This window comes from Epargyreus clarus, unplaced genomic scaffold (genome assembly GCF_041222505.1).
Source record: "Epargyreus clarus isolate Ecla_fem2 unplaced genomic scaffold, WU_Ecla_fem_2.2 ptg000026l, whole genome shotgun sequence".
Taxonomy (NCBI): domain Eukaryota; kingdom Metazoa; phylum Arthropoda; class Insecta; order Lepidoptera; family Hesperiidae; genus Epargyreus; species Epargyreus clarus.
Genome location: NW_027332233.1, coordinates 5,818,096 through 5,832,074, shown reverse-complemented (window position 1 = coordinate 5,832,074; position 13,979 = coordinate 5,818,096). Strand labels below are relative to the sequence as shown.

The 13,979-nt window shown below is 36.6% G+C and overlaps 1 protein-coding gene across 1 annotated transcript; it reads left to right on the top strand.

Moving 5' to 3' along the window:
• The first annotated feature begins 1,633 nt into the window (after positions 1-1,633).
• On the top strand, positions 1,634-9,211 carry Cjhbp (cytosolic juvenile hormone binding protein 36 kDa subunit). The gene is made up of 5 exons (XM_073087735.1): positions 1,634-1,870; positions 2,176-2,225; positions 2,645-2,910; positions 4,447-4,602; positions 8,334-9,211. Exons 1-5 carry the CDS (start codon positions 1,781-1,783, stop codon positions 8,624-8,626), a joined length of 855 nt encoding a protein of 284 aa, XP_072943836.1. The 5' UTR covers positions 1,634-1,780; the 3' UTR covers positions 8,627-9,211.
• Positions 9,212-13,979: the final 4,768 nt, after the last annotated feature.

Here is a 13,979-nt window from a genome sequence, read left to right as displayed (position 1 = left end):
CAGCAGTTGGAACGTTAGTCCATATTGGTATGCACTCTCTTTTGCTCGTGGAAAGTCAGTAGTTCAAATCTGTGGATACATGGCTTCCTGATTTCAAAATTTACGACGTATTAGCAATGAAATAACGTTTTCTTTAAAGATGAAGGAAATTATTGCGAGGAGATTGACTGAAAATTCTCTGAAAAAGTTGTCAACGATGTGTGAACAATACAAATCTCCCTAGGCAGGCGTGGAACTATGGCCCAAACCTTTCTCACTCGTCCTATAAACTGTATCCAGTTTTAGTGGTCATTATATGTTTCCACTTCAAATTTAAGTACATGCACTGTAAAATTTAAAAAAAATCCTTTCGGTATTTCCGTAAAAAGAACAGCCTGGTGCTAAATAATTATCCTGCTATAATCAGTAAGATTTCGGCGAATTACTGCGCATTTCTTAAACTAATCAAAAAATAAAGCAGTGTTCACATACGTATACGTTTTTTGTTACAGGAACATTAAAGCTTTTTTAATTTGATGCTTGCGGAGGATGCTTGTAAATTTCGCGCAATTATATCAAGCAGAATATCATGGGTTCCCATTACTCACAATAACATAAATAGAAAAACCTCTGTCCTAAAATACTAACCGCGTTGAGCGTTGAGCAGCAAAAACAAATGTAGGACAATGTATGAAGCTGGCCACAGCTGCGAGCGGCGCGGCATGACTCGAGCGGTTAGCGACGGCGGCGGCATCGGCGGACATATTTGAAACAAATAATTTTGTTTTAATCGCGCGTTAATTTAAATTTATGGATACGGAACGATTTATAAGTGACTTGCTCTCATGGGCGGCTTAACAACAATAATAATATGACAGAAGCGGCCAGCCAGCGCGGTAGCGGCAATTATCAAACGCTTCGTTTTCGAACATTGTGTTTCAACTCGAAATTAAAACTTATTTCAGGGGTCAGGCCTAGGGGGCGCCAGGGTTTCATTGCACACGGGTGCTAGAGACGCTCCTGCTTGCTCTCCTATACTTAAAAAAAATAATGAGATAGTTCCTGTATTCATAATAAAGATTGTGATATTCGTTAAGTTCTCTTCTTTTTTGGTCAAGTGGGTGCGTCCCATTCATGACTGAATAATATCATGAACTAAGAACGCACTCGTTTCAAGACGAAGGCGACATTTTTTTATACGTCCACCGCCGTCACCGCCGCGGCAAACTGTGGCATGCCTCCGCTCGCCGCTCCGCTCGCCACTCCGCTCGCCGCACCGCCCGTAGCTGTAGCCGGTACTTTAGTCATGGAATTATTTTGCTCTTAAAATATAATCTAATCGTAGCAATGGTAATCTTATCAATAGTCAACGTAGGCGAACATATATTACAAGTGCGTGATATGACTATTAAAATAAGTATCTTCGTTACAATGCATTAGAATTGAAACAACTTTCAAAATATAAGCATTGAATTATTTTTATGGACTTGAATTGAGCTATTATTAGTCATTTAAATTTTATAAAAGTATGAATATACCTTTACAATCGATTCATGAATGTAGGCTGAATAGAAATAATCTAAGGCAATCGCGAGTATCGGAAAAAGAATTTGTTAATCAATTCAAGTGACGTATTGACAATTTGACATTGACACATGACATTCATTCAGTTTCTTCGTACAAGGTGGTGTATTTGGTTGTGTTAAATGTGAATTAAATTTGCAATTCCAATTGGAATTTAATTCGAGTACTGAAATAAAATATTGTTTATTTTTCCTTTATTCACTAATAAATCAACACAATGATCAACGGGAGAGCGCTGCATTTTGTCTTCAAAGTAGCCGATAGGACGCTAACGGCGAAATTTTACAGAGAAATCCTAGGAATGAAGGTAAGTCTGCTACTTTAGATTTATTACGAGTAGTAACGCTATATTAGTATTACCAAATACCTACGTGTATGATCTAAAAGTAAGAAGTAATTATATCTCTAATTTCGTGTCCATTAGATGCAATAGTTATGTGTAATTAGTCGCTAGATGGCCAAGGCCGACTGGCCGGTTTCATAATTTAGAACAAGCAAGTCAAGTAGCGTTTGAGCAAGCGCTTAAATGATTGTTCACGTTTCATTTATATTGTCTTAATATGCTTAAGCGGATTCTGTGACTAATAGTATTGTAATGGTTATGTTCCTTAGGTACTCAGGCATGAAGAATTCACTGAAGGCTGTGAGGCTGCTTGTAATGGGTAAGCCTAACTTAATAATAATATCTTTTCTATATTGTAATAAAATTTAAGTATTAATTTTAAAATATATGAAAAATATAGCATATCAAAAGATACTTTAAAAAGAAATACTAAAATTCACAAATAAATTAAGATGTAAAAGTCAATTTTGTAGGACAAGGAAGTATATTCTAACTTGTGCTATGCCACTTAGAAGAAAAGGGAATTTATACATTTTTCAGAAAAAATGTTTCAATTGTATGAATTGCATTGTACTGAGCCTACCTATGAGTAACAACTAAGGTGTATGATGCACACAAACCACAATTTAATAACATATTTTATATTTGTATATTGTTCTAATGACAAAAGATGTGCTTATGGCAAATCTTCCCTTTCTAGAGACTGCCTATATACAGCATCAAACTTTTCGTTCACAGACCTTATGCAAATAGATGGAGCAAAACCATGATAGGATATGGTCCAGAAGACACTCACTTTGTTGTCGAGCTCACATACAACTACGGTGTAACACACTATGAGCAGGGGAATGACTTTCTGGGCCTCACTATCCAGTCCAGCGAGAGCCTAAAGAGGGCTGCATCATCCAACTGGCCAGTAAAGGAACAGAACGGGATGAAATATGTTGAGGCACCTGGTGGCTACAAGTTCTACATTATTGATAAGCCACAGCCTGTTGATAAAGGTGACATATTTTCTATTTACTTATTCTATTATCTATTTTCTATTTAACTCACATGTTTTCAATATTAAACCTTATAGACAGACCTTATGTTAAAAACATGTGTGGCGACCTCTTGCTCCTTGTCAAGAGATGGCGCCACGAGAATTCTGAATCACGTTATCAAAGTTTTCAAAACATCTTGCATATATACAAGCTCCGAACTGAGACTGTCGGAGCACGGCCGCTCCCCGGGCATGATCACCTAGCCCGGCGGGAGATCTCCCTTTGCCAAACATGTTTTTTATATTGTGTTTAGGCATTATAACTCTTAATAATATTGTAATTCATAATTCATAATTCTTTATTTGCATAGAATAAGGTTAACAAAGGTCTTATTGCTACAAACTTTCTCTCATTCTGCCGGGTCGGCGTGCAAATTTTGTACAATTGGTATTTAAAAACAATTTACCTACTAACATTGTGCTAGTTCAGTGGTTTTAATTTGATGTTTCGCACAGGGTAAAGGTTTGAATCCCAGGCACCTGGTTTGTGGAAATGCCATGTGTAATTTAAATTAATTATCACTTGACTTAACAGTAAAAATATCAATGAAGGGAAGCACTGTGCAGTTTACTTTTTTTAGTGGGCTATGGCTCTTTTCATGCATTTAAACTTGAATTCTTGCATAAACTGTATCTATGTAATATTCTATTATTACATATCTTCTATTATTTATGCAAACATTGTATATTGTATCTTTGTCAAAGATAATTATTTGCCCTAGACAATCTATTAAGTGTCTGTACTTTATGATAAGGTGTTTGCCTATCTGATCATTCATAATCTATGATTACCACCCTTATCATGTCACGTGGATCATAAAAATGATAGAGTTAGAGGTACAAGTGAAATAGATATTCCATAGAACACTGTTTCTACAAGCTTTATTAAATTTTCCTTGTTGTATGTGTGCAGTTGTATTGAAGGTGGTAGAACCATTTGTGGTTCGACTCCGGCGGCACCACCACTACACCTATTTCTGCCTTATAACAGCAGTGTTAAGCGCTGCTGTGTTCTGGTTTGAAGGGTGTGGTAAGGGAGACATACTTTTCCGAGGCGTTCCAGCTTAGTCCTCAGGGGTAACGGCGCATCTGTGGCCGCCCTCAGTTAGGAATATCTAATCCTATCTGGGGTCGATTACAGATGTCCATGGGCGGCAGTAGCCACTTACCATCAGGTGGACTGCATGCTCGTCTGCTACTCGTATATTATAAAAAAAAAAGTCAAATCTTGCAACTGAATTATGAACTAATTAATCGCATTGTGCTAAAATTGTGGTTGCAGTTTTGCATTTAAATAACAATGTATGATTCACTTAGTGACGTCTTAAACCTAAAGCAGATGACCTAACATTGTGGACTAATTATTTTTATGCAACCTCATGATATCTGCATCAAATGAAAGGATTTTCGAGAATAATATGAAAAATAATATGAGCTTATTAAAAGCATGTTTTAAATTTTTTAAGTCTTAAAACTATTCCATATTATATTTCAGATCCTGTACAGAAAGTTTCTCTGGCTAGCTCCAACTTGGCCAGGTCGATAGCTTATTGGAATGGTCTGCTATCCCTAAAGATCTTCGAGAAGACTGATAAGTCGGTCGTCCTGGGATTCAGTGAGGATCAAGCTAAACTCGAATTGGTAGATATTGGTAAGTCGATTTTTAAAATTGTATTCGTAATTGATTGTAATTAGATGATTTTTTATTTTAATTTACTGATTAACATTTGATAGTAGGTAATTAGGCCACATGTTTTAATAATTCAAGTGGGATGTTTTTACTTTCTGACATTTAAATTCATTGAATTATGCTTTTTTAACATACAAATTCAACTTAACAAACATTATGAAGCATTTGTTTATTTTTAAATATGGGCGTTGCGACAACTCCCGTGCCGTCTACGATCACTTTGTATTCATTAGTAACGATGTAGATTTCGTAAGATAAACTATGACAAATGTTAGTCAGGAGTAATATACCATGACTATTTAATCCAGTAAAAATATTTTTACAGAGTAGCATTGTCGATACCGTGCATAATATTTACCTACGACACTCATATCATTGCATCATTTAATCATGTTTTATTTCATAAGTTGGTCGACCTCTCGATTGCTGATATAAACAGATTATCTCGTTTCTGTAAGGCTGTGTTTTGATTTCGCAACATACTAAGAAGTAAAGGTGATAGACCTTTATTAAAATTTGATACAGTATTATAACTAATTGCGATAGTTCTCAAAGATTTCTGAACACGTGTCTTAAATTTTAACTGTTTAAAGAGTTAACTTCGTAGAACAATTTGGGACCGTCGCAGTTTTTGGTTAACGTGTGAGGAATCAGGTAGATAACGTTGTCAAAAACTCTACATATACCTATATACAATTTCGACGAATTTAACGACACCGCATAATATATGAAAATTTAACAATTTGTTTGAATTGTAGAGCAATGTAAATTATGAGACAGACATACACACACGCTCAAAAACCATTACCATTCGCAGTCCGATAAAAACAACATGAATATCTTTGGCAAATGCATAATTTAACATTTATTTATTTTGTTTATATGTTTAAAAATGTTATAATAATTATACTTCCTTCAATTAGCACACACAGATCCTGTTTACGTATCAGTAACATGATCTCGTTATCGTATACACGTTCAACGACACGCTCAGCTCACACGGTGGAGATTAGATACTCCATGTATCGGCGCATGAGGCTGTACTCGCAGATGATCATAGGACCTTCAATCTGTTATCAGGCATTGCCACTGCTACTGATAGGCCGGTATTGTCAATTCCTATTCAGATAAACATCTATGTCTAAATGACTGACGTTTGCAAATAAATAGAATAAGATTTATGTATGCTTCTTACTATCGAGAATAGAGATTTGAGGGGCGGTCAGATAAACGCGTTGTTGCATGAGCAGCGTTTCGCAAAGAATATGTATGTATCCGAAGTTTCAGATTACACATTTCCATTAAAGGCGGGTCTTACAAAGAATTAACGATATTAGTCGTCAAATATCACGAACACGAAATATTGTGAAGTAAATTAAAATATACTTTTGGACTAACTTAGTCTTAAAGGGTTGCAGATATATTACACCTGTGATCAATATCCTAATTGAAAAATGAAGTCAGTCACATAAATTATTATGTTCACCCATTAGAGCGAATGCATCACGGCTTTGGGTATAACTCTTACCAAAATAAATAAACGCAAGTACCTCTGTAAGGGAATATCATTACGCGACGCCAATTAACTGAATTTAAGACAAAGGATAGCATGGTATCTGTAATTATGATGAAAATTTTGACAATGATTTCTTAACGTTAGACTGTACGCAACTTTTGCTAAAAACCCTCATAAAATATGTTCACGTATTCTACCATTATATATTTAAGATAAATGTAAATTTGCTACAGAAATCATTGTCACTGCAGTGACTAAAGTAAGCAAAATGTTGTGAAATAAATAATTTTCCGTTGGTAAGTAGATAGGTACATGTATTGTTTTTATTATCGTGTCATTCCCACAAGATGTCTCATGAATACTTTGCAAATACGTGAGTCACTGTTAAAAATAAGCACGTGCACTTATTTTGTTATTCACAACTTGAAATTAAAACAAGTTGTTACATACAACAGGAAAATACTTATTTTGTAGGGAAATGCGAATCGATTGCAGATTTATATGTTTTCTTTTACGCCCGTTATTAATAAGGAATCTATCCAATCTTTGCCTACCAAAAATTGAAATTTGACAATTTCTAGTACGCAGAAATAAATATATCTGATTTCGGCTTGTGGTACGCAAAACATTAAATATTTTTATAATTGTTTATTACAATTGGTCCACTGTTTTCAGATATTACCTTTGATATTAACACAATCTTTAGAATATTGTTCCATTAGTAGCTTTGTGGTAAGGGAGAGATACTTTTTCAAGGCGTTCTAGTTTAGTCCTCAGGGGTAGCGCCGATTCTGTGGCCGACCAGGTAGGAATATCTAATCCTTGTCCCTGTAGTTCTGGGACTAGATTAGGTCTACGGTAACCCCTGCCTGTCGTAGGAGGCGACTAAAAGGGGGCTTCCAGGGTTGCGGGCGGCAAGAGTGGAAGCTCGAACCGTCCAGCAAGCGACCCCGGGAAGGACGGCGGTATGTGTGGTCGCATACCGTCGTAAACACTACATGGTGTGGGAGGAGCGAAAACTGCTCCCCCAGGGTAGACCCCTTTGGGCATCACGCTTGAAGGGCTCCGGTTGTGTTCCGTTGGAGATCCCGGAGTTCTCCAACAAGCGTTGAGGACGGCCACCGGGGGGGTTTTAGTGCGGTAAAAATCCCACATAACCCAACGTCGCTCCCACGTCGTCGGGTACCTTGTGCAGGTTTCCCCCTCGAAAAAAAAAAGGAATATCTAATCCTATCTGGGGTTGATTACAGATTTTCATGGGCAGTAGCCACTTACCATGAGGTGCACTGCACGCTCATCTGCAACTCTTTTATTACAAAAGGCTAGTCATGGAACAATATCAATATCCTTTGCTATTTGTACATAGATCGTGATATTTTGTTTAAAAATGTTTTGCGTTAAGAACTTTTACTTCGCGGCCCTGTCCGCAATATTAGTACACATGGACTAGTAACCTTATAAACTTATACTACTAGTTTTTTTATTACACAAATTGTTATTTATCTTGTTACACATGAGTATAAAATTTTGTATGAATTTTCCACGATATTACTCGCGGTAGGTTTTAGTTAAGTGAAATTTTAAATTGTGACCAATTTCAGAATATATTTTGTAATAAGTTTCCCTTGACCTTATATCTAAGTGGCGGAAATGATTGCTCTTGCTTGTTAGTTCACTAGAGAAATCTAGTCGGCTAACTTTGACCTACTTTCACGTGCACCTGTAGTAGGATCACACAATAACGACATAAACATATGTTATATAATATATTTTTACATGTAATACCAACAGATGTCTTTTTATAATATTTAAAACTTAAGCGCTTCTTCATAATTCGATGTTCATTACAAAATTTGAAGCATCTGTCTTATAACATTAATTCTGGTTAAATTAGCTTACTTTTATGATGTTCATTTTAACATCTTCCTGTGATAAAATGTACAACTTCAAAATGAAGGCGTCTACGTGAAGTTAGCTTTCCGGTTTAGCAACGCTTATGTGGCCGACCTCAGCTGGGACTCTTATCATATTTTTGTTGATTACAAAATCCCATTGGCTGCAGTTACTACTCATCGTTAGATAGAGATGCTTCGTGTAACTTGTGAAAATACTCCTTTTCTCTTTTGCGACAAAAACATATTTCATTAAAATTGTCAACATTTTTTCATTGTTTCAGGCGAACCAGTGAACCACGCAAAGGCTTACGGGCGCATCGCGTTCTCCTGCCCATTCGAAGAGCAACCGGTCATCGACCAGAAGATCCAGGAAGCTAAGGAGAAAATCCTGACCCCGTTGATCTCGTTGGACACGCCCGGGAAGGCCACAGTCCGCGTGATCATCCTAGCTGACCCAGATGACCACGAGATCTGCTTCGTGGACGACGAGAGCTTCCGTCAGCTGTCACAGGTCGACCCTGCAAGCGACGCTGATCTAGATAAGTTCATAAAGTCTGATAAGTCTCGTGCCTAAGAGTATCGAATTGGTGGTGGATTTCTGGTGGTTATAATGTGGCAGCACTATCGTCATTTATTCTATTATAATAGTATTGAAATGCATATTAGAGATCATGCTATTCGAGGGTAGCCCGTGATCAACTTTAAGTAGGACATTAATATATCCTATTTAGATTTGGTGACAGGTGCATGCGTTGACCATTCAACATCAGTTGGACTGCATGCTCGTTTACTATTTCTATTATTTAAAAACTAAGTGTATCTGCTTAAACTCGAGTATTTTTCTTTTTCTATATTATAGTTTTAAGTACAAATTTGTCCAATGTGATATTAAAAAATATAAGGTTCATTCCATTGTCTGGATTAAATTCGAGATATTCTTACGTAAACATTTTTGATTATAAGTACTTATTTGAGACTTTGTTCGCACATTTTTTTGTCATAAGAATAATTGCTTGTAAGGCATCTTACTTTTTAAAGTTATTTATTTAATCACATTGAAAATGTAATTATTGTATTGATATGCAGTGTCGTTCTTAAATTACTGTCTTTGATGTTATAACTGTTGATTTTATATATTATGTATATTACAAATTATAAATGATTAAATAAAAAAACAGTAACCGTTTTATAACTTTGTGTATTATTTTAATAATTACAGCTGACATAGGAGTCGTCATACACTTTTAGAGGTGCTTAAAAATCTAATTACACGTTACACGACCTTATTTTACTTGTTTAATTAAGGCAAGGCTTATTCAAACGCTAAATCACTGGTAAAGTAATCACGTCGGAAAAGTAAGGGCGTTAGGGTTGACACGCAACTGTTAGTTTGCGTGACCGCGCGGGCAATAAACTATTAAATATAACGGAGGGACGATGCGTGGCACTATCCTAGGTTTATGCTGAATTTTTTGGCAACAGCCATTTTTGTGTCAGTCTGCGAGGCCAGGAGTTTTGGGAGAGCCAACAACAGGAGGAAGCCTTTTTTTATTAACAAGGAGGAATCCTTAAAAGATGCCCGGTGCCGTGGAAGCACAGGGTTATGTGGGACTCTTACCTTACCAAAACCCCGGTGGCCGTCCTCGGCGCTGCGTAGAGGACTCCGGAATCTCCAACGGAACGCAACTGGAGTCCTCTTAGCGCGTTGCCCCGTCGGGCTCCCCCTAAGTGAGCATAATGCTTCCCACACCGTCCTGTGTGCAGGACGGTGTGTAACCACACGTACCGCCGTCCATCCCGGAGACGCTGGCCGAGCGGTTCTTAGTCGGCGGCTTTTAGTCGCCTCCTACATAGCCCTATTACGGTCCCGGAACAGGGACAAGGAGGAAGCCTAGAACATGTTCTACCACATTGTTTTAATACAGATAGACGTAAGAGGTGTGATTGGTAGCCATCCCGTATCGGTTGTTTTAAGAATGTTCATAAGGTCTCCAGGTTTAATGAGTGTTAAATGATTACTATCGAGATAGACGGCTTAACGTGCCCCTCGAAGCATGGAAGCTCCATAAAATTTCAATCACTAGCGGTTACCCAACTCTATTTAACTCCCCACCGCGCAAAACGTTGCTTAACTTTGTAGATTTGGCCACTACGCTTTAATTATCTAAGACGCTACGTATGTTAACCATTGAATAAGAATTTTATAGTTCATCGCTCATTTACCTTTCGCGGTTCGATGTTGCAGAAATAGCAGGATCTAAAATTTTGTTATAAAGATTTTTTCGCTACAATGTGGGGAAGTTTGTTTCTAGGTATAGAAGTAAATTGCTTGTGCCTATTGATCAAATAAGTGGTCGATGCTTGCGAAACTGCGGCGTCGCGTGCCATCGCCTATTTCTGTTTTACAGGCTTCTGCTACCTCAAAATTATAGGCAAGTTTACGGCTTTAACTTTACTCTTCTTCTTTACATAAAATGTTTTATAATTTCATAAATACATAAAATTTAGAATAAAATAGTTTCAGTTGCAGATAATAAATAATATGTTTAAAGTTCAGTTGTTTCAAAATTAAATTGAATGAGTCCATCTGACGATAATTGGTCAATGTCGCCCATGGACATTTATAACCAACTAGCTGATCCGGCAAACTTTGTACCACCTCAAAATCTATTTATGAAATATATATCATATAAAATATAGCCTATGTTAATCGTGGATAATGTAGCTTTCGAATGGTGAAATAATTTTTAAAATCGGTCCAGTAGTTTTTGAGCCTATTCATTACAATCAAACAAACAAAGTTTTCCTCTTTATAATATTAGTATAGATAGATCAATATAGAACAGGGATTCTACCTGAAGCTAAACACAGATGCGATGCCAAACCTCTAGAAATTATAGCTATAAAAAGTACCCTGTAGCCTATATATCATTCATTTTATAATTGAACGAAAAAACATCGATCAAATCAATGTGGTTGCTGTTGATCGCAAAACAACTGTCGCGTGACGTCGCCTTTCAGCTTAACAGGAAGCAACTTTACCTACACCGTTAGTTTTATGAACAAAATTAGCCCACAATACTTTGGGTATTGGGTGTATGTACGAAAAGCACCTGCACCCTAAATTTCATGAAAATCGTTAGAACTGTTTCCGAGAACCAATTATGTATAGGCAGTAGGTACCTATACCTACTTACAATAATTGTTTAAAGGTATTAGAAGATAAGAGTCAATGGCGTAAATTTTAAACGGTTACACTCGCCTATATTAACGTATAACCAGGTTAAGTCGGTTGGGAAAATGTTTACTTATGCCTGCACGTCGGAGAAAAACACATGATCCCCAGGGAAATATTATGCATGCGGAAGCGCCAGGGAAATATCATGGATGGATCGAGGTACGTGCTGAAAGCCATTTTGTATATAAAATACGTTTTTAACATTTTTATCCTGGTATTACAATTCACAATTCGAAATTACATTTCATAATGTTTACAAAAATATACCTACTTACCTTACCTATATGTACGTATATGGTCGGGGCGCCCCCGTCAGCAAAGAAATGCCTTTATTACAAAATTGCAGCTATGTTATTTAAGTAATATCTCTAAAAAACTATCACGCGTTGAGTAGAGGTTATGTAAACGGCCGCGTACGATGCTCGTCAGCTCGAACATACTTGTACAGCACGCACACACTTTTATCATATAACTAGTGTTGCCTGCGGCTTCGCCCGCATTTTAAAGAAATAATATAACATACATAAAACGGAAAATTTGTACCTGCATTGGAATTACAGTGGTGCCATCTGTCGAAATTTGGTCTTATCAACTCCCAAACCCTCGTGGGCTCTTTGGGCAAACAACAACTTTGCTAAAGATCATCACTTGATCAAATTCATAGTTTCCGATTCTTTAACTATTTACTAATTAAAAATTAATTAAAAAAACCTTTTCCCATGGACTAAATTGTGAAATATTATATATATTAATAAAAGATAGAAAGAGGCACAGAAAGAGAGAAAATCATATGGAAGGAGCATAACGCATTTTCCTGAGTGACGATTTGTATGTTTCAACTTTTACCTCTAAATTAAGAAATATTGTTTCAACATTAACTTGTATGGTGTGAAATCCATAGGTGTCTATTTTATAGAGATACAACATATTAAACGCTTTTAATATCGCTTATTGGAAAGTGCAGTGATGCGTAGAATTTTAATTTAATCGTTTCATGTAAGAGCATTCGGCCACGTTATTGCCCAGATATTTGTGTCATTGAATCTTGTATATTCCCAATAAATACACACCTATAGAATACTAGCTGAGCCGGCAAACGTTGTGTTGCTATATAAATAATATTTTTTTAAGGGTGAACAACCTTTATCACTTAGGGGTATGAAAATTAGATATTAGGTAGCCGATTCTCAGACCTACTAAATATGTATAAAAAAATTAGGTGAAAATCGGTAGAGCCGTTTCGGAGGAGTACGGTAACTAACATTGTGACACGAGAATTTTATATATAAGATGATATAAAAGGAGATTTCTTAATAATGGTGATAGAAACAAGAAAACTTGGTTCAATTTCAAAGATCCCATTTTCACACCCTTTTTGGTGATCGAAGCCTTTTTGCCATAAAACAGCAGTGTTAAGCGCTACTTAGTTTTGGTTTAAAAAATATGTGTCGAATAAATAACCTCTCTTCCTTTGGGAGGTCGGTTAAAAAGTGATGAATTCTTATCATACTTGCGTGAAGCTCCACCTGATGGTACCTAAGTGGCCATCTGAGGTAAGTGGAACACCTCATATAAGTAACCTAGACGAATTTCCCATAATTAGGCAAGAAATTTAACTTTTAGGCGTCTTAAATAAAACTACAGACCTATATCTACAAGACAAATACAGGTCTGTGTATAAAACATTCGTTGGTCACACAAAAGCCATGAATTCAATTAATATTACGAGTATTTCTAGTAATCTCCAGGTCTTTCCCAGTCTTTTTTGCTGCCAATTAACTTAATGAAATCAATGACCGCCTTGCTTAACACTACGGAAAGCTTAGTCATATAACTTTCCATATGCCGCCACACATCATTTAGCTTCTTAACTGCGAGTTTTATATGAGTACTTTATTGACGCAGACTTAAAAGATACCCAGGCGGTAAGAATCAGGAGTCACCCAATCACGAATGTGTTTGTCTCGGTCGAGACTCCGAGTCCTTTGACCTAGAGAAATCAATACTTAGGTACCACTAGTATATCATGTAGGTAGGTACCTACTTATATAACGTGATTATAGCAAATGCTTCTGGTACTTCTGGTACTTATGACCGAAAGATGCGTATCTAATTTGTATATTGTTTCAGAGTAAAGATGAAGAACTAAAATAGAATGCAAAAAGTTATCGTTTCATGTGATCGAAGATTCGCCGCAGAAAATAATTGTTCTGCATAGATCGTACTTAATGTTTATTGACTGCGGTTGTATATAGATGTATTTTGTTATAACTTTTAGTTGGACTCTATCCGTTTAGTTTGTCTATGTTTCCCAGTGTCTCGTGTAGATACGAGGTTGATCAACACGCCCCCGCCGCCGTAGCGCTCTCGTAGCTCGTAGCCACGGTCGCTCACCCGTTTACCTATTGATTGTCTTTAACACATTTAAATTCGTAGCTCGCTAAAGTAAAAAACATTACGTAAGTAGGTACCTCCATTGGTTTTAATTTGTACCCTTCATAGACTATTGTTAAAGTGCTCTTATAGTGTGTTTTATTTGTTTGAGCAAGTAGGTATATAAGTAACAAAGAAATCAATACAGTTTAAATTATGCTTACCATGCCAAGGGTTGAAGATGACGGTTTATCTACATAGTACCTACGTATCTACTGTTATGGCAAAAACTGAACGATTTTGCTTTTAACTGTAG

Coding starts and splice junctions, on each gene's coding strand:
- Cjhbp (XM_073087735.1), top strand. CDS start 1,781: ATGATCAACGGGAGAGCGCTGCATTTTGTCTTCAAAGTAGCCGATAGG. Junction 1,871..2,175: donor GAGAAATCCTAGGAATGAAG/GTAAGTCTGCTA, acceptor TATGTTCCTTAG/GTACTCAGGCATGAAGAATT. Junction 4,603..8,333: donor ACTCGAATTGGTAGATATTG/GTAAGTCGATTT, acceptor TCATTGTTTCAG/GCGAACCAGTGAACCACGCA.